We start from the raw sequence: 21,634 nt of genomic DNA on the forward strand, positions 1-21,634 counted from the left end.
CCAATCAATAATAACAACAACAATAACAATAACAATAATGTTCCACACTGTTCACGGACCCCGAGTCCCCGGAACCGGGTCCGTGACAATGATAAAAGAAAGATGCTAAAAAAAAAATCATGGCAACCAAAAAGAAAGAGATTATGCAGTCTGACAGGTGAGGCTGGGACAGAGATGGGGGTCCAGGGTGTCCCCCGCCTCTCACCCTGTGTCAGCTGGGATAGCTCCAGCTGACCAGGACCATAAGCTGGGTAAGCAGTGAGAAAAATGGGCGTATAAATAGAATATGGAAGAAGCAACTGAAAAATCCCATTTTTATTATCAGTCTAACGTTCCCAGTATGCATCGGCATACTGCAAACCTGAGGGACCACGAGTGACAGAGACACAGCACGCAAATGCATTGCCTGTGACACTGTATCAAGAGAGAAAGAAAGAAGGTCGTGAATAAGATTTCAGGCAGTGCACTCAGTATTATTTCCTTATCTAAAGGCCACAACACAATCAGGAAGACACCACTTGAGCATGAATAGAGAAACTGGACGCCCAGGAGATACTGATAGATTTATTACCGTGGCACATGTGTGTGTGTGTGTGTGTGTGTGTGTGTGTGTGTGTCTTTCTGGCGTGGCGTGCTCTCTTGTGTACAGACTTGTGTGTGTGAGAGTGAGATGGGATGGAGAGAGTCATCCAGCACCAAGTGTGTGACGGTATCTGTGCCTCTAATTGTGCAGCTCTATTGTAGTGGAACCAGAAAAGACAGCTCTGTTTCCCTGGGAGATAATTAAGGGCCGGACCCATCAGGAACTATTGGACAGAGGAGGACACACACACACACAGAGTGTACAGTGACTTAGTGTGTGTTGAGGGTGCTGGTAATAGCAGTGATAACAGGTTACATTTAAAGAGCTTTTCACAGTTTCATGCTTTTAACTCTTCCCTGCGATGATCCCTCGACCCCCGACTTTATAATTCCTCATTTTTTCTTTTCTTTTTTCTTTTTCTTTTCTTTCTCTTTCCCCGTTCCCCCCTCCCACCCCTACCCATTTTTTATGTCCACCTTTTCCACCTTGTTCCCCAATCCTCTCCTCGTTAATCACCTTATTTTCTCAATTGTCCACCCAACTCTCTCTGCCACTCACCCCCTTACCTCTCTCCAGGTGGTCGTATCAACGACAGTGAGCGTGGAGGGACACGTCCTGTCGGTCTCTGACAACATGTTCGTTCACAACAACTCCAAACACGGTCGACGGGCCCGCAGGCTCGATCCTGTGGAGGGGACGCCGTCTTACCTAGAACACGGTAAGGAGTGTGTGTGCATGCATGCAAGCACGTGTGTGTGTGTGTGTCTGAGAGCATAAGCAGCATGGCCACCAGATGGTTGATGGTTTAATCCTATCAGGTGATTCCTGCCCCTCCATCTGGCTAATCCAACTCACTACACACACACATTGCATGGTGTGGTGCTTTCTGTGTGTGTCAGTGTGTGTGTATCGGTCTAATATCATTATGCTTTTTTTCATACTCAAACCCAGACTAAGGGGTGTTGTTGTAATTCAGCTGCATACTGATAATCACACACAAACACTTACACTGAGATGAGAGCTGGTTTTTGACAGACGGGTTTTTGTTGTTATGATATAGGATTAGATCACATGAGCTTAAACACACAATACTCTGTCATATTGAAGTGACATAAGCTGACTGTATCCATTATGTTTGAAGTCATGTGATGCACACCAAACCGTCTGTGTGTGCTTTTATCCATGTAAGATCATTAGTTTCAGAAATGAACTGTCCTAATCTCGTGCCAGTCAAGCTTTGGGATCAACAAACTGTAAACACACCAATACAGATTGCGTCCAAATGATGCTTTTAAACTACCTTCAATCAACGATAATGGAAAATTACACAGTGAAACAAGAAGTGAGCTTCTGTTTTTGGGGTTTTTTGTACGAGTCATTTAAATAAATCTCTTTTTTACCAGGAGTAAATAGTAAACTAACTGCTGTTGGTTCAGAGCTTTCAGTGATTTCTTTTAAAATTTTGGTTAAATTCTATTATTATGACAGTCTATTCTTTCCCACTCAAACACTTCTCAGAAACATAAATAATGGTTGAAACTGAAGTGAAGAGAACCCAAAGACTTTACTTGATACTTCAGCACTCGTTTCCTGTGTTTATCATTTTACTCAGCAGAATTATTTACAAGGGGAAACACTTCTTTTTTGCACAAGGACCCATTGAAAAAGGACTCAGTCTTTGAATCTGCAGTGTTTTCAGTGAATAAGTGTGATGATCTGGAACACAGCCAGAATCCGCGGGTGCAGCAGGATGAATTATGAGGTGCAGATGCAACAGGGATGAAAACGCTTCAAGCCAGATTTCCCCTCCAGTTTGCAGACTGATTTGTGTTTTTTTACAATAGTAATATAGTTAATATTTCATGTCTTTTTCAGCTGCAGTTTATTGTAGATGCATGTTAAATACCAAAAGTACCTAATTCTTTTTTTTTCACCCTTTTACTCATGGATCTATTCATGCTCTCATCTATATGCTCCAGGAGCAGCGCCCTGCATTAAAGCTATTAGTCCCAGTGAGGGCTGGACTACGGGAGGTGCTACTGTCATCATCATAGGAGACAATTTCTTCGACGGTCTCCAAGTAATCTTCGGTACCATGCTGGTTTGGAGCGAGGTCAGTTTACCAGCCGTCCTGCCCCAGTGTTGTTTCAACCCCTCAACTGTGTGTTTTTGCCTTCGGAGCTTTGGAAGTAATTCAATATGAAAACACACTTTTCGTCATGGTCAGGCTCTTAACTGTGCGTGATCAAGTGCATGTTTGTGTGTACGTGTGTGTGTATGTGTGTTAATGTTTGTCTAAATGAGGTTTGGCTCTCTAATGAGTCCCCACCAACGAGCGACCACCGCCCCTCACTACCTTCCTCACCCACACTCCCTCTGTCTCTGTCTCTCCGGAATACTGATCAAATCAGCAGATTTTGATAGCCATCAGCTTAATGCTCACAAAAACACTCCCTCTCTCTCACACACACACATACAGCTCGCTATCATACTTTTCCCCAGCTCCACTCCTCGACTGAATGTTTATTTGTCTTCTGACTCCACTCACCGTGTGTGCCGAGCGACCGTGGCTCTTTTCCAACAACAACAGCGACAGTGTTTCTGTGTGTGTGTGTGTGTGTGTGTGTGTGTGTGTGTGTGTGTGTGTGTGTGTGTGTGTGTGTGTGTGTGTGTGTGTGTACACACACACTGGCAAACATGGATGGGTGTTTGTGTGTCTGTGTTAAGAGCTGAGGGGTTTGTTTACAGTGTTGAGAGCCACACTTACACTCACTAACATGTGTACAGAGTCTCAGTTCAGTTCAAACTGACTCAGCTCTCTTGGCGTTCCTCATTCCATCCTTCGAATGGATTTTAGCCAAGCAAATGCTTCATTTGCACTCAACCTGATTATTGATTTCGAAGCAAGAAAACACAGTTTGAAAAAGGTCCATCGGTGGAAAGTCATTACATGTTTGCCAAGTGGGGTTTGTCTGTATCTCTCCATCCTGTCTACTTTTTTTTTCAAAACCCTTAACAGATATTTTGAAAATCATCCATAAATATGTTATAACTGGTTCAAGTGTGTCTCGAATATGGCTCAAAAACAATGATTTATCTTCCTCCTGGTATAAACAGAGATGCTGGGAGATCAGGATTTAGTTCATTTCTATTTTCTTTTTATTTACCCTAAACTTGTGGTCCATTTCAAACTAAGTCAAGTAACATACTGTCATCATTGTGGAGCAATTCTGTCATCGTCATTTATTGAGGTTTACCACAATTAGTTCATGTCACAGCTCCATTAAGGTCTCGCCACAGCATTTGAACCGAGTTGAGGTCTGCACTTTGACTAGGGCCATTTCAGCACCGTTGTTCTGTCCATCGTCTTCTACTGGAACAGATCCCAGCTGTCAGTGGGCGATAGGTGGGTTACACCTTGGACAGGTCGCCAGTCTACCACAAGCTATACACAAAGAGACAGGCAATAAATCACACTCACATTCACAGCTACGGACGGTTTAGAACAGGGGTGGGCAACTCCAGGCCTCGAGGGCCGGTGTCCCTGCAGGTTTTAGATGTGTCCTTGAACCAACACAGCTGATTTAAATGGCTAAATTAGCTCCTCGACATGTCCTGAAGTGCTCCAGAGGCCTGGTAGCAAACTAATCATGTGATTCAGGTGTGTTCACCCAAGGTGAGATCTAAAACCTGCAGGACACCGGCCTTCGAGGCCTGGAATTGCCCACCCCTGGTTTAGAATCACCCGTTTATGTAACATGCATGTCTTTGGACTGTGGGAAAACCCAGAGTATGCAAACTCCACATGGAAAGGCCACATCATGTGCATTCAAATCCAAGCCTTTCTTGCTGTGAAGTGAGGGTGCTAACTAATGCACCATTTTGCCACCCCCATCATTGTTCTGTTACATGACCCAACTGGGCCAAAACTTAGCTGTTGGACGAATGTCCCCACATCTTACTCTAGAACAGCGGTCCCCAACCTTTTTTGCGCCACGGACCGGTTTATGCCCGACAATATTTTCACGGACCGGCCTTTAAGGTGTCGCGGATAAATACAACAAAATAAAACTAGTACCGGTACCGAAAAAAGAACATTTATTCATAACACACGTGAAAAGACCCAGGAAAACCGAGTTAACGATAAAAACGATAACAAAATAACGCTGAAAACCGATAAAAACCCTGAAAACCATACATTTCACACCTGAGCCTCAACTCTCGCGGCCCGGTACCAAACGACTCACGGACCGGTACTGGTCCGAGGCCTGGGGATTGGGGACCGCTGCTCTAGAACGTTTGGTATACAGAGGAGTTCGTGGTTGACTCAATGATTGTAAGGTGTCCAGGTCCTGTGGCTGCAAGAAAAGCCCAAGTCATCACCCCTGCACTACTGTGTTTGACAGTTGGTATTTCTGCATTATGGCCAAACATCTCCATTATGGTCTTGTCGGTCTAAGGGACATTGTTCCAGAAGTCTTGTGGTTTGTTCAGATGCAACTTTGTAAACCTAAGCCATGTTGCCATGTTCTTTTTAGACAGAGGCTTTTAGAAAGAGGCAAACAAGCCACACTTTTTATTTCTTTTTCTGTGTGTTTTTCTGATCATGTTGTTGTGAACTTCAACATTTAACATGCTAACTGAGGGCTGAAGAGTCTTGGGCGCACTTTCACAATTTCCCAAGCATTGCATGGTCTGACCTTGGGGTGACTTTGCTGAGACCACTCCTGGCAAGATTGTGGCATTGTGTTAACACACACCTGAACGCTCCGGACCAGTAAACCTGCCAAAACCTCTGCTTTTATAGAGGTGCTCACACTTGCTGATGACGACTCTATGACTCATTTTAAATCTTAGCTAATAATGAAAAAAGGAATCAGTGGTTTTGCTCCAAATGCCACCTTCAAATTCAGACTAATGCAAAAATGCATTAAATTCAAATATAAAACCAGGTCAGCTAGAGATCAATTTCACATCATTAACAAGCGATCAATCTCCAACCCAACAACTAAAATAAAGTTTAGAGCAAAGCTTCAGTATGCAGGTTTATTTAAATCTGCGACTGAATTACTAGATTTAAAGGAAACATCTTTTTCTTTTTTTTTTATCAGTGGAGATATTTTTCATGAATAGAGAAAACCTAGCTGCACAACATTAAGAACTAAAGATGCTGTGTTGTCCCGATGTTTAATACTTCATTCTTCTTGATTCTTCGGGTGATTTGACTCTTGGTACTCTGTTCCTTGCTTTTCTAGCTGATTACACCACATGCCATCCGGGTGCAGACGCCTCCCAGACACATCCCTGGGGTTGTAGAGGTCACTCTGTCTTACAAGTCTAAACAGTTCTGCAAAGGCACACCAGGGAGGTTCATATACACAGGTAGGTTCAAAGAACACAGTTACACACACATACAATTTACTGTATTGTCTTAATTAAAATATGTTTTTCTTCTTCTGATATGAAAACTGTCTAATTTGTCATTGTAGGTTAGTGAAAAGGTGTGTTTGCATATATAAGCTTTTGTATGTGCATTTGTGTGTTTGTACATGTTGGAGAGAGACTGTGTCTGAATGTGCATGTGTGTGTGTGTGAATAACATCTATGAGTTGTAGTTCACTCTCAGGCCAGACAGTGTTGAACTAATGACTGTAGATTAGTCAACATTAACGACCCACACTCGTTAGAATGTTGCCATAATCAGAGGCTCGTTAAAACCAGCTACAATTAAACAGTCTGCTCTTTATAGCCCTCCATACTGAAACTATTAGTGAAATCATCCAGAACACCCAGTTTACTAACGCACATTAAACGCACACACACAAACACACACGTTTCTGACCGGACTGTTGACTTTGAGTGAGCATTTTCCTGCTACACGGAGTAGTGCAGGAAAAGGAGAGAAAGCATGCGTGTGTGTGTTATTTTGCACATACATGTGGAAATGGATGGAGGTGATGTGATGTCTGGTATTGATCCGCTCAACATGGCTCCATCACACCATAACGATGACGTCATTCACAGATTCACAGACAAGGGGGGGGGGATTGTAGCTGCCATAGAAATTCTTGGAGTCTTGAGACATTTAATGACGCCAACATTACAAGAGGATTTAAACATGATCAATGAAGATGGAAAAAAAACTTACAATGAATAAATGTGAGTTTTACTCTTGGGGACAAGTACATAAAATCTCTAATATTTCCTGCTCAAGAGGTGAGAAGAAAGTGATGAAGTCTGCATTTTAGCTTTGCGTGCTTTATTTGATTAAATTAAGCTCGATGTGTATTCCATGATAATGCCCAACAAAAAGTCATAGAGGAAGAACAGTATTAGGGAAGTAACTGAAAAAGAAAGGACAAATGCAAGCACTTCACTGCTTTAGACCAGTCGGGATTGTACAATTTAAGAAAAATGGGCTTCTGTGTTGGACGTTTTCCAGAAATCGCAGCTATCACCACAAAAAAAAAGCAGTAATTATAAGCTTAAATGGCAGACCCACAATCAGGATTTTGTTAGATGATGGCTGTACAAAATTTTGAGGAGTAAAATGTCAGGCGATGTGAGTTTCTTTTAAAGGTAGTTCCTTTGTAAAAGATCTCCAGCTTGCTTCAGTGTTCTTCAGACGCAACATCTTTGTGACCCTGAGGCTAGCCGGCTGGTAATTGGTCCGTCTGGCATCTAACTGCTGCTCCTATTGGGTGCAGATGACCCACTCGTGACCTTGCGATTGGCTAATGGCTTCAACATGTGACCCAGGAAACGCGATCCGTTAGTGCGGTTGCCTGATCCCGCCTCGAGGTTGACTCCTTGCTAGAAGTCACTGGTGAAAGGTCAGGGTGGTGAAAGCTGATTGGCTGTGGTGGTTTTTCAGCGCTTAAGCTGTGGTTGCCTCTGGGTGTAAGGGCTGCGCAATTAAACATACTCACGAGCACACATGTGCAAAAAAACGCGCACGCACACACCACACGTAAAAACGCACGCAAAGCCACACTTACATGGGGTCATGTCTTACACAACTTACCACACACACTTTCAAACAGGGGCAGGAGTTTAAAGTAATTGTAAATCAGAGTGATATGAGGGAAAGATGGTGACTAGTCTGGTAAACAGATGGTCTACCACATATGTATACACACACACACACACACACACACACACACACATACAAACACGCGCACACACATACAAACACACACATACACACCCTACATGCACACATGGTGCCGTATGGCTGCCTCATCTGCCCGATGGGAAAAATTAACATTCTCGACATCACACACCATAAACTATAAACACACAAAGGTACAAAGTGACAATCAATAAATGCTGGCATTATGAACGCATGTGTGGACACACACTCGTATAAAGAGCTGATTTATTATCAACAGCTGAATAAAAAAAACTCAGAAAGCTCAGAAACTTTTAGAGAAATTTGAAAAATGGTGACAATTTTACACCTTTTTTCTTCACTTTTCCAAACAACCTTGCTTGGAGACGGGAGAAGTGAGAAATAGAGAGATTAAAAACAGAAAGCTGGAGATGCATAGGAAGAAAGGTGGATTTTTAAAACCAGATTGTAAAGTATTGATCCACTCATAAGTGGATCACATATACTGATACACACATGCAGATACACTCATCGTACATAGACACATATACAAACACACGGAAAGTCACAGAGAGAAGACGAGCTTGGGAGAAAGAGATCTCATCTCATAAGGAGAAGAATGAAGCAATAATTCAGTGGTATTGAACTGCTGGCTGGCCAGAGAATCAATATCACCACACCTCCTCTTCTCCTCCTCCTTTTCTTCTTCTTTTTCTCCTTTTACATCAGTCCCCTCTGTCCTTTCACCCACCCAATTTCACTCGCTTCCCTCCCCTCCTGCTCTTTTACCCCATTGTTTTTCCTCTTTCTGCACATTCTTTTGTTTCAACACCACCCAAAGATAACTAGAAAAACATCGCCATTTTACAATAAATGCACATGAGAAATCCTAGACATACAGCTTGCTGCACTCTTTCCCACCACCCCCACGTCTTCTCTTCTGTCTCCCTCCTCTGTTCACATTTTATTGTGAAACAGGAGTGGATGGCCTGTCCTCATGAAACTTCAATGAGTATTGATCTGATGGCAGCTCTGGACTCTGGAGGAAGAACTAGGCTGGAGGATGGAGGGGCGGTGGAAGAATGGATGGACGGATAAAAGTGGCAGAAGGTGTAGTTAAGAAAAAAGGAAGGAGATGAAGCGGAAGAGAGTAGGAGGAGGGGAGAGGGGGGAGTCATGCAGTGATGATTTCACAGGCAGAAGGGTGGCAGGATTTGTCGAGATGAAACAGGTTCAAGCTTCAGTGTCACCAAATCGTCCACCGTCTTGAAGCTGTTTATCTTTTTTTAGACTCATCATTGACACAACTCATATCATTGGATTAACACGGTGCTATGAAATGTATTTGCCCCCTTCCTGATTCCTTTTTGCATATTTATCACATTTTCAGATATTGTTGACAAATTTGAACATTACACAAATAATAAACCAAGCAGAAAGGGAAAAGCGCCGAAAGGTGATCTCCTCTCAAAGACCAACACATCATGCAACAATGTAAAGAAACAACTGAGAAACAAAGTCAGTGGCATGTATTAGTCTGGAAAGGGTTACAAGCGAGTTCTAAGTCTTTGGGACTCCAGTCAGAGCCATTATCCACAAATGGAGAAAACTTGGAACGATGAAACTTCCCAGGAGTTACTCCAAGAGCGCATCAACAACTTATCCAGGAGGTCACAAAAGAACCTAAAAAAACATCTAAAGACCTGCAGGTCTCACTTCCCTAAGTTAAGGTCAGAGTTCATGATTCAACAATAAGAAAGAGACTGAACAATAATGGCATCCATTGGAGAGTTCTGAGGAGAAAACAGCTTGTCACATTTTGTCAAAGACATCTGGAGACATCTGGATGATGACTTTGGGGAGAATATTCTGTGGACTGACGAGACAAAGGTTAAACTTTTTGGAAGTGAAAAGAACATCATAGCAATCACCAAACATGGTGGTGGTAGTGCTATGGTCTAGGGCTGCTTTACTGCTTCAGGGTGTAGAAGACTTGCCATAAAAGATGGAACCATGAATTCTGCTCTACCAGAAAACCCTGAAGGTCGAATGTCTGGCCATCAGTTCTTGCCCTTAAACTGAAACACACTTACATTACACAGCAGGACAATAATCTGATACCCACCAGCAAGTCTGCCTCTGAACACCTCAAAAAACAAAATAAAGGTTCTGGAGTGGCTTAGTCAAAGCCTGGACTTAAATCCAGTGCTGTGGTCTGACCTTAAACAGGTCATTCCTACTCGGATATCTTTGAGTGTGGATGAATTAAAACAATTCTGTTAAGAAGAGCGGGCCAAAACCCCTCCACAGCAACTTGAAACACTCATTGCCAGTTTTTGCAAACACTTGATTGCAGTTCTTGCTGCTAAGGTTGGCACAACCAATTAATAGCCTTAAGGGGCAGTTATGTTTTCACACAGGGACAGGTAAGCTTGGATAACTTTTTTTCCCTTAATAAGTGAAATCATCATTTAAAAACTTCATTTTGCATTTACCCAGTTACCCAGTAAGTGTGAAAAATATGCAAAAAACTAAGAAGCCACGAAGGAGGCAAATACTTTTTCACACCACTGTACTCTATGTCCTTATGTCAAAACTGGCATCTGGAGACCCCTCAACTGATTGTAGTTGTCAGCATTTCTATGGTAAGTGAACCTAATCTGATACTACTAATGCCTTTTATAGCTGATGTGTAACTACTGGAGGGAGTTCTGTTGGGTGATGTTGTTGCTTCTGTGCGTTAAGAAACTGCTAAATCTTTTGGCAAACCTGAACTTTTTGCTTCAAAATTCACACAAACTGTACATGTAACTACAGAGATACATGAATCCATAAATACGCAAACATTCCCACTTTAAAAAAACATTTAGTTCTATTAATAAAGAGTCAGTTGGAGATACTTGAGGCCTAAGGTACTGAAACCGCTCAAAGTCATGCTTTTGTATATTTGTACATGAATGTGTGTGTGTGCGTGTGTGTGTGTGTGATATTACAGTTGGCATCGTCTCTAGAGATGTACAGGGAGCGTGGATCTGACACTGGCAGTTAATTTTGGCAGTTGATATCCCGCTGACTGTTAGGCAGCTGTTTTTCTAATTTTTGTTTTTCTCAACTATGACTAAGTTTAGTTTTCGGCTTTGTCTGTTTTTATTGCTTGAACACAAGCTCTCTTCACTCCTTTCGCCACCTCTCACCTGATTCTATTCTTTTCTGCTTTCATTTCTTCTCGCTCTTCTGCTCCTCCTTGACCTACTTCCTTCCAGACCACTCCATCATGTTCACATAATTATCATATGTGGATCTTAAAAATCATAATTTGTCCAAAAACTTTCCTTGGAACAGGGAGAAGTACTGTCCATGACAGTTTAACATCTGGTGTTTTTATAGCTCTGCAATTTATGAAGTTATCTTGCTAACAAATTGCGGTTCAGGACATAACAGAAACCAGAAACTTGGGTGTGATGTGATAATAAAACAGACATATATCTAAAACACACACACACACACACAGAAACTAGAAAACAACACAAGATATTCAGCTGCAACTAATTTAATAGTGCTGGATGTGGAAAGTACCCGATATCACTGCAGCTGCACACTTGGACATCACACACGTGCAGACACACCCTCTGCAGCCCACACCTACTGTGCATCCATTCATGTGTCCATTTGTCTTTGTCTTTTTTTCTACACTTATTCTTTAACTCAACTTAAGCATACATGGGTCGAAAAATGGGGTGAAGACACATGTTCAGCACATATAAATAAACACAGAAAATCCTTTAAAGCCGTCGTCCTGACTGACAGAGCTTTCATGTCTCTACTTGAGTGACATATTGATTGTGTAAAGACTGCAGAGGGCTGTAATTGGGACATTAAAGTGAACACTAAACGCTCTTTAAAACCCTTTAGATTATACACCTGCAGTGTTATTATCATACAAGTGCTTTTGACACCATTAGCGACTGCACCAGGTTTATCCATCTCTGCACATATTTGCATTAACCGCCTGCACTCTATCAGGTCTGCTACCATTAATAATGGCAGTGTAATATCAGTTAGACTGGGCCGCCTCCCCAGAGTTAATGCTTATGTTTTAAGGTATGTATGTATTTATTGTAGATTATATTTATGTAGCTCTGCAGAGGTAAAACCTTAATAAATAAAGCTAAAACTATGCAAGGCAACTGTAGATGTCTCAAATAGTGGTGCAGAAATATATTCACTGCCATCAGGGACATATGTTCAATTGCTCATTAAAGTAAATATCTGATCAGCCAAACACATGGAAGCACCTTAATGCCTTAAGGATTGTAGATGTGGTCAAGACGACCTGCTGAAGTTTAGCTGTTCATGGCAGCTGTGGTAATGTAAAGGCTTAGGGGACACTATTACAACTGAGCATTGTCACAGCCTCATGTCCATCCCTTTATGACCACAGTGTACCCATCTTCAGATGGCTTTTTCTTTGCACAATAGCATGCCATGTTGCAAAGTTCAAAACATCTCAAACTAGTTTCTTGAATATAATAATAAGTTGACTGTACTCAAATGTCATTCACGGTCAACAGATTTCAATCCAGTAAAACACCTTTGGGATGTGATGGAACAGGGAGATTGAAATCATGGATGAAACTGCAGCAACTGTTTGATGCTGTCATGTCAATATGGACCAAAATCTCTCAGAAATGTTTCCAGCACCTTGTTAAATCTGTGCCGTGAAGACTTAAAGCAGTTCAGAAGACACAAGGGAGTCATACCTGATATTAGTGTGTCTGATAAAGTGACCGGTGATCTTAAACTTGAATTTGATGTTGCTACTCAGTGACGTTATAGTCCCATGTGATGCCCAGAGTGTAGAATAAAGGCATAAAAGAAACAGGTCTGTTTGGCCTGTTTTTGTTCTCTTACATGCATCTGAAGAAACACAATTCAGCTTTAATTCATCACGTTTTCTTAACAGCTAGGCTTTCTTCAAGTTTTATAAATTTAAAATCTGAAGTCAAGCATTCAACATTTAACAGCGTTCTGCTTCGGGAGAATATCCACAGTAGTTGCTGAGAGATGTATTTTTCTCAGTTACAGTTTCCCAGCCCGATTTTGAACTGCCGACCTCTCAGTCACAAGCCCTCATCTCTAACTTCCAGGCTTCTGTTGGCTCATGCTGAGCAGGTTCATTATTTTCCAACCCAGTTTTGCCAGAAAACCCCCCCAAAAAACGCTTCTTGATACCAGTGTGTTCCTTGGGAACAAAATGTCACAAAATGAGATGTCATCCTCTCTCCTCTCTAGTGAGATCTCCCCGTGCTGATTGCCATAGATGTTGTGATTCTGTCTGTTTATGCACGCTCAGGCTGAACACCGGCAACAAGAGCATTAAAGGTGCTACTCTAACTTGTTGTTTTTGAGAAAAGGATAGCATCTTTTGACTTATCGTTTATCTGCTGAACTACTAGGAGGTTGAGGCGATGAATGGGAAGGCCTTTGAATTTTTGGTTTATCGTAAATCACCATTAATTTACACAAATATGAGTTTATTGTCTGGCTTTGCCCCCAAGAAACACACAGACATATTCTGCTAAATGTAAATCTTGTAGGAAAGTCATCTTCCTGATGACTTAAAGCAAGAGGTGAGAGTGAGCTCTGTTTTTATCTCTCAAGGTTCATGGCCAGTCCCCAGTTGTACATTTTACAATATATGACACCAGTGGGATTTTGCTGCAAATCAGCAAAATTGCTTCAGACCGTAAAAGTGGTTAAAAGCACATGGAAAAAAGCAAAGCTGACATTTCTAGAAACAGCAGATGGTGGAACAAGAAGTGAAAGGCTGATGGAAAATCTTATCATACATGTGTAGCCTATAAAAAAAATGTGGTAAAGAAGCTACAATATTGTTGTTGTTGTTGTGACAGGAAGCCTTTGGGATTGTGGTAAAGTGCTTTTTAAAGGATGCAATCTGTGTTTTTATATTAAGATATGAGTTACATAACTTGCATGTCTATCACATAATTTAGAGTAAAATAGATAAATACTACCTGTCTCTGAGACTCCCTTCAGGAACATATACAGAAGCAAGTAGCTACAGAGACCCACAATATCTATCTGAGGGCTAAAATGAATTAGGTCTGCCTTTACCAGATGAGTATTTTATTTTTAGCAAACCAAGTCTAAGGCCTAAAGTCTAGTTGGGGCACCCCTTTTAGCCTCCAGTAGCTAGGGATAAAAATCTGTTTTCCCTGACTTGTTGGTGAGGGTTGATGGAGGTCGTTGGCTGTCGCTTGGTTGAATCAGTTCCAAAGAGACTCCTGCACCAAAAAAAACCTGAAATCTGAAAAAAAGCATCCTCCTCCGTACAGTAGTGGTAAGATCCAGTCGTGAAATTTGAAGGTAATAAAGAGCCATAAAGTGCTTTCCCCTCCTGTTAGCAGCTAAGTGATGGACATATTAGAGTGAGCCTGTAATATCCAGCAGGAGTTGGTGGAGGTCTAGCCTGAAAGATGGATTTAGATGGACACAAATATAATGTGTAAAGTGGCACTTTGTGCTGACAAGCTTGCAGCATGAATTTAACAGGTAGTGATTTAGAGTTGTGTCCACAGCTTGTTTCTGTAGCCACTGATTGGCTGAATAAACACTCAATGCAGGTGCAAAGTTGAAAGATTTAAACTCCCAGTTATTGAGTTATGGGTTTATGTCAGAAAACTTTCCAGCTACACCCACAAGTGCAGCATGATGTCAACACTGGAGATGGAGTGTTTCCAGTTGTTCTCAGGAAATTTCCATATTACTTATTCCCTCTGTTTCTGTTTCTCTTTGTCCTCTCCAGCGTTAAACGAACCTACCATCGACTACGGCTTCCAGAGGCTACAGAAGGTCATTCCTCGGCACCCTGGTGACCCTGAGAGGCTGCCAAAGGTACCGAAACAGTTCACATTCACAACTTGCCCATTTGTACCACAGCTTTTTGGACTTAGAATAAAACAAGAACTTGTCTTTTGTTTAGGGATATTTCAAAAGGACAGAAACTGTAGCTTTACAAAGATGTGAATGAAAGAACTTTGTGCTTATATTTTATTTGCTTTGTATATGCTTGTTTTTTATATTTCTGACGAGAATATGTGTTTTTAAATCTCCTGTGGGCTGTTCTTTTACCTCTTTGTGAACCCTTTGTGTGTCAGTTTCTTAGCTCCATATTTACAGGGTGAGTGCTTGAGTCTCTTCCAGATCAGAGAGTCATATCTGATTATTTGTTTATCAGCTGGAGATCAAGCAGCGTGTTTAAAGGTTCAGCAGATGTAAACAATTAGCACCAAACGATGAGCTCCGCTTTGATACCAAACTCTGTCATCTTGCTCTGTACATGCAGGATGACTTCTCTCAAAGTGTGTGTGTGTGTGTGTGTGTGTGTGTGTGTGTGTGTGTGTGTGTGTTCACAAGTCGACCTGTTTCAAGTCTGAAATTGTGTATCTGTGAAGGCAGAGGTCATGCCCTTGTAAACAGCTGCTGTTGATTGGTTCGCCATTCCTGCTGGAACTAGTCCATGATTGGCTGTCTTTGCTGTGACATCATCAAAGAGTGGGCGCTGGTCACGATGTGATGGATGTGGTGATACAGCTGTGTCATCACGGTCATGGTGACACCCTGGATCAACCACATGTGTTATCAATCAGATGTAATGTCCACCATCACCGTGGGAACGTGTTCAATACGTTACACAATAAACATAACTGGTGGATTTGTTGCTTTCACTTATGGTAAACAGTAATGAGCTCACTGTTGCTTAAAAGCTAATAAACCTACAGTACGGTCAAATTTAGAAATGCGATGATGAGGATCAAAACATCAACCTTCTGTATAGTAGGTGACCTGCTCTACTACCTACAGCCTGCTCTACAGCCACCCTGGATGGGGTCCTGGATGTCATAGTGAACATGTAGCTGAGTGTAATTATCATTTTTTCTTATTCTTAAGGTTTACAGTGCTCTGCTGAGATGAGCCAGAGACACAGATAATATCTGCGCCATAAATTAAGGTGTAAAATAGTAAAAAAAAAAAAAAATGGTCACACGTACAGTACAAAATGTGACCTTTAAGGCGGGAAAACTTTTAAAACCTTATTTGTGGCAAAGTCAGTAACTTTTCTCAGATATCAGCAATAGTTCCATACATGCATTTTGATATAACTGATCATTAAGATTAACGTTGTAGCTTTCTCCTTTTTCAATGAGATAAAAGTTTGTCCTTGTTACTGATAACTCCCCAGGGGCGTTTTAAGATGACTGCCAAGTGGAAAGACTTTCTCCTAAAAGTTCTGCTTTAGTTTGGTGATAACACCCCCAGGAGCTGCTCGAACATGGAAACCCATGTCATGAAGCTCCTAGACCACGTTATTTGTGCTGATTTTAATGCTGAAGGGGGTTTGTAGCTTATCAGCTTTTGAATCAGCAGAGCGTTAGCAGTTTTTATGCACTGGAGCTCAGCACTCAGCAGCCCCACTCTGTAACTTTACCCGGTCTGTCACTTTGTGTCTGAGTTTCTGTGGAAACTTCCCAAACTGACTTGTTGCATTGGTGGCATCCTACTACAGTACCACTCTGAAACTGAGTGAGCTCTATAGAACATGCTTGATTTTATACAGCAGTGACAATGGACCGAAAAACATCTAAAATTAAATGTAATTCAGATGTAGGATCTAAGAGGTGCAGCCCAGTACTTTTGTCCATGTAATCTACGGTAGCAACAATCTGTTCTTAACATTGCCGCCTAACTCTATCTTCGCTTTATCCCATAACCATGCTATTTCCCTACTCAAACCTATACTATATTCACCGTGCACAAATATTCATAGTCTTGTCTGAGGATGGATCGCAGCTGTAGGGGTATGACCATCAACATTTTGTCTTAACCATTTAATCATGGGTGATATAGTAGTATGATTGTTATTTGGACAAGTTTTTCAAGTCACTGCTTTAAAGAATACATTTAAATCCATTTACAACCCAAACAATGGGATATTATGCAGCTCACTGTTGTGAGTTGTGAGTTGTGAGTCACTCTCCTGGTCCATGACGCCAATGGTTCAATACTTCTCAAGAATAGGAACAGTTAATTTCAGTATATTTTTGCACTGGTTAAACAGGCACCTCTTTAATGGTCTGCGTATGCAGGCAGTTTTAAGATAGTTCAGTGTAACTCATTACCTATGGTCCATTTGTTGTTTGTTGTGTTGCACTGGGCAGATTGAAAATGTGTTTTGCATTTTTAAGGCTTAACATAAATACAGCATACATTGTGCAAAAAGTTATCGCAGTCAGGGATGGAGATGAGGAATGAAGCCAGCCCATCAGAGAAGATTTAACTCTTTTAAAAGCTTTTCTGAGCAGGCCTGTCCTGTTTCAGCTTACTATAAATGCAATAAGTGCTGCAGAAAAATCTGTGCAGGAAATGAGGTTCGCAACCTGAAGCGTGCAATACCATAAGTGATGTTAGTAGGAGCTTCTGGTAAAGGCTGAGTCAGAGAAGTGACTGACTCACTTTTTCAAGCATAATCGGACTTTCTGCTTAATTTGTGAGCAAGAGACACGCCCTGCTAACATGTAATACATAATGCTTCCAGCTTGTTTTGTTGTGTTTCACATGAAATCGAAAAGGGGGGGATTAATAAACTTAGACCACACTGAAAAATCTGCTGTGTTTGAGTTGAAGCTTTCTGCAAAATATGCTGGTAATGTGACAAAATTGCCACTTAACTAACTGGCAACACTGGATGCTAATTAAGTTTTTTCTTCTGTTTCTTCTTCTTGCACATAGCAGGTGTGCATTCCTTAATCCAAAAAACTCTTCATGAGAAAAGTGATGAAAAGTGAAATATTTAAAGGGGGAGTTGAACAATCTTGCCTTATCTCGGCCTTAGTTGACATATTTTCTTTTTTTGGCTTAAGTTTGTCAGTTAAAAAAAAACAAATGAGCACGCCGAGCAAATAAATGTATCCATAAATACCTTTAGAACCAAATATTATCACATCTGACCCCAAAGCACTATAAAGTATTTTTTTTTCTTGGCCTGTTTTTTTTATTTTATTTTATTTTATTTTTTTACTCCCATCAAAACTGGTCAGGCTCATTATTGAAGCCATGGAAAATATTTTTATATAAAGCTACAATCAGAGCAACCAAAGTAATGCCATGCATTGATCAGGTGTCACACTGAAGCAACAGATGATAAAGAATTAATCAAAGCCAAACATGAAGCATCTCCCAGAGATTTTCTGTCGTGGTGAGATCAAGATGAAGTTCTTCGGGAGCATGAGAAGTGAGGTTTAAGATAATAAGCGTCTGTTCACCAAGGGACATGTCACAGTTTCTTCAGGCACAGGGTAAAGGGTGAAAAACATGGCAAATGAGTTCAGATCACTTTTGAAATTAGACAATGATTGACAAAAGTCTGAGAAAAACAAGTGTACAATCCCATCTCCCCCTCACCTCTGTTCATGCATTTCTCTGAGGCTTACAGCACTGTGGAGCCAATTTACAAAAAAAAGAAAGAGATCATTCTGATGACAGAAAGCTTTTAAAGCCAGACTTTATTTGAATACAGTCTGTACTTTCTTTGTTATTAACTGTGTTATACCGTCAGTGCTCCCACTTTAGATCAAGGTTCATCGCACATGCTTGTATCTGCTTCTGTGTGTGAGTGTGTCTTTGTGCGTGTGATGCATGTGTGTGGCCGTCGCTGGGTAATTCATCATTTTGTAGTCGTGTGGTCGATCAAACTGAGACTTCATTATTGCTGCTCACCAAAGAGAGAGGGAGAGAGAGAGAGAGGGAGGGACTGCATGGGGATTTGTCTTATCTGTTAGTGCGATGCTGGATACATAAGAGAACAATATGAAAATGGTTATAATGATGGCGAGTATGTGCATGTGAGCGGGTGAGCGAGATAAGTTTGGGCGATGGAATATAGTGGGGGTGTTTCGGTTGGCACCAGAGCCACACACATGCAGACACACACACGTGTACACACACCACAGTCTTGGCTGCTCATCCTGAGAATCGATCAGCCCATTTATCGAAGTTATAGGAGTTTGTTTCCAGGCCTAAAAAGAAGACAGACGGACAGACAAACAGACGGGGCAGTGGAGTGTGTGAGAGGATTACCAGTGGACAGCCGATTCGATAATTGTTCAGTGAACATTCAGGGGATTTTGTTGGCTACACACACACAAACACACACACACACACACACACACACACAAACACACAGCAATATTCAGCTGCCAGTTTGTGTCACTGTGATCTCTTCAACATCCAGCCATATGTACGTGCACGTACACTTTCTGTACACAAAGACGCACATATGGACCGTTACGCCTGAAGACACATACAGTAGGCTGTGTTTTCAACATCACGAGTGTCATTTTATTTTGAAAAGTCAGCGACTTTTCTATAGTGGTTTCCATCGTTTTTAACATTAACCTGGTTTTAATTCATAAAACCTGAAGAATAGTTATGAGAATTCCCCATCAGATCGCCATTTTAAGGTTATATTTGTTCAGATAATAATCTTGCTTCTTATCTGGGGTAAAGATACATTTTGTAAAATCAAGGGCCAAATTTTGCATGTGCACATCACCCACCCACTGCTCGTCATCTGTGTGAGTGATTGCTCAGTCCTCACTCGATGTTTTACCTCAGTAAAAACTTTTCTATTAAGTTTCATTAAGTTTTTTTGAAAATTATCTTCCCTGCTAGAGTAAAAAAGATGATAAGTCTGGGTTTGCTTTAGGGTGGACCCGAGAATGCAGTGTTTCTGCCTCTTCCTCCCTCATGGTGTGACGCGACGCTCAACTCGAGGCTTCAAAAGTAAAGTCCACAAATTCACTTCAATTCAGTCTTACTTAGAGCCAAATCACAACAACAGTCACCTCAATGATGGTGGTATATGTTATAAGGTAGAGCCATGAACAGGTGATGCTTCAGTGTCGTAATGGAAGTGAATTGGTGCAGTTCACACATTTCTTTTCTTGGTAAACGGTTATTTGGGAAGCATATTTTCCTTTTGTTGGATCATTCGACACAGACACGTCTCTCTCTTTTCCTTAAGTTCAGGTTTTGGGTGTTCATGGTTTTAATGGTTTTAAAGGTTGACCAGTATGTGTCACCCTTGTAAGAGTGGTGACTTCCTCTGGTGACTCACTCAGCTGACATTGCTATGCAACTCCTTTTGATGATGTCGTACATAACTGAGGTCATGTCATCAACATCACCATTATGAGTAATTGTGGTGATGCATGAACACACATATTTGAAACTACTCTAAATCCGTGTGTGTGTCACACATATCTTTGTTGACACCACCTCACCACCCATGAGAAGAAATAAAATCTGAAGCCTCAAGTACTAACACTATCTGGCCGCGTTTTTAGCAAGAGAAGAAACGCTCCCTAAAGGACGTGTGTATGAGTGAACACGTCAGTACCTCTGTATCTGTGTGTGATCGGACCTGATATCTCCCGTGAGCCCACATGTAAAGTATGACATCATCTCACTGCGAGGTGTGACCCTGCATGTACGGCATCCCTAATGGCGCATTAGAAGCGGATCGGGCAGCTAATGTGCCAGCATTAGGGAGGAATAAGTCATGTGTGTGCCGTGTCTGTGCCGGCCTGGCACACGCACGTTACACACACATCTGACCCCGCAGAGACTCGGCTCAGCATTTCCTGGTCCTAATGCATACAACATGTGTGTGTCTGCGTGTGTGTGTAATGTATGGTTATCGCATTAGTGCTGGTCATAACTCAGACAGTAAAAGCACCTAGACACCTCCTGTTATTCTTTCTCTTTGCCAGCAGATCTGCCTTCCCTTTAGCTCACCTCCCGCCTCTCTCTCTCTCTCTGTGAGTCTGGCAGACGACCTGTTTGTCTGCATTTTTACCTGAAACAGACAGGAATAGATTATGCTAAAGGTTACAAAAGTCTGGAGAAGCAGTTATATAAACTCAATCAAGGACTTGCATCCTTTATTCGATCCAATGTTGAGTTGGAAAAGTGACAAAAACACACACACACAAAAAAATGAAATGACAAATGAGTGCTTGTCAGGTATATATTCCATAAATACCTGACAATAGATGAAATGTGGCATGATCAAGAAAGAATCAAGCAGAGATAAAAAGCTGTAAAATTGGACTTTATTGCAGCAATTAAAGTAAACAAAAGGATTCATGGTTAACAAGTAAACATTTCAGAGATGGTTTCCATCACTTGTCATAATTCATCATTATCCGCAGTAAGCCGAGACAGCAGTTGATGGGCAGAAACACAAAGGAGGTGGTTGATCCAAAAACACCCCAGTGAGTTTTGATTTGGTGATTTGCATGTCAAAAACATCCATGCAAACATCTAAACTTGGACAGGATTATGCAAATAAGTAATAAAGTCCACTCTCTGTACCTAAACTTTTACATGTAAATCACCAGATGAGCAGTTTTTAAACGGAAACCTGAAATATTTAGACATGTGCAACTTTTTAAGTAAATTTGAACTTTTTACCTAGTTTCTGAAGCGGCTGCAGGCTGTCGAGGCCCATAGGACGTCAAAACTGGATCGTTGGGCTTTTTGACAACCCGTTAAGTCTCATTCACGTCAGCTAAACGTAGCTGGAAGTGTTACTTATCTGTATTAGCCAGGAGGTAATCTGACGAACATACTTTCCTATTTACGGACAAGCACAACCTGAAAGATTAATTAGGTGATGTATGTGTGCGTCTAAATATGAACAAAGTATTCAGAGTGCATCGATTCCAGACACTTGAATCACGTAGCAGCCAAAGCCTGCAGACCTGATAATGATGATGTTACCAGAGGATCATCTTTCCTTCCCGTTTATCAGCTACTGGCCTTACTGGAACCACTCGAACAGTCAGGATCAGATTTCT

General features: G+C 41.4%; 1 protein-coding gene across 6 annotated transcripts in view; it reads left to right on the forward strand.

Annotated features, from left to right (window-relative positions):
* LOC102293762 (transcription factor COE1-A) overlaps window positions 1-21,634 on the forward strand; it is an 89,180-nt gene that overhangs the window by 58,222 nt on the left and 9,324 nt on the right. For all 6 annotated transcript variants that reach the window (XM_005926348.3, XM_042222301.1, XM_042222302.1 and 3 more), the window contains exons 8-11: window positions 1,160-1,301; window positions 2,563-2,696; window positions 5,839-5,965; window positions 14,521-14,609. In XM_005926348.3, coding sequence (XP_005926410.1) covers window positions 1,160-1,301; window positions 2,563-2,696; window positions 5,839-5,965; window positions 14,521-14,609 — 492 coding nt within the window. The remainder of the gene's footprint in view (window positions 1-1,159; window positions 1,302-2,562; window positions 2,697-5,838; window positions 5,966-14,520; window positions 14,610-21,634) is intronic.

The sequence above is a fragment of the Haplochromis burtoni genome, unplaced genomic scaffold (genome assembly GCF_018398535.1).
Source record: "Haplochromis burtoni strain Fernald_Lab_line unplaced genomic scaffold, NCSU_Asbu1 Contig_83, whole genome shotgun sequence".
Classification (NCBI taxonomy): Eukaryota; Metazoa; Chordata; class Actinopteri; order Cichliformes; family Cichlidae; genus Haplochromis; species Haplochromis burtoni.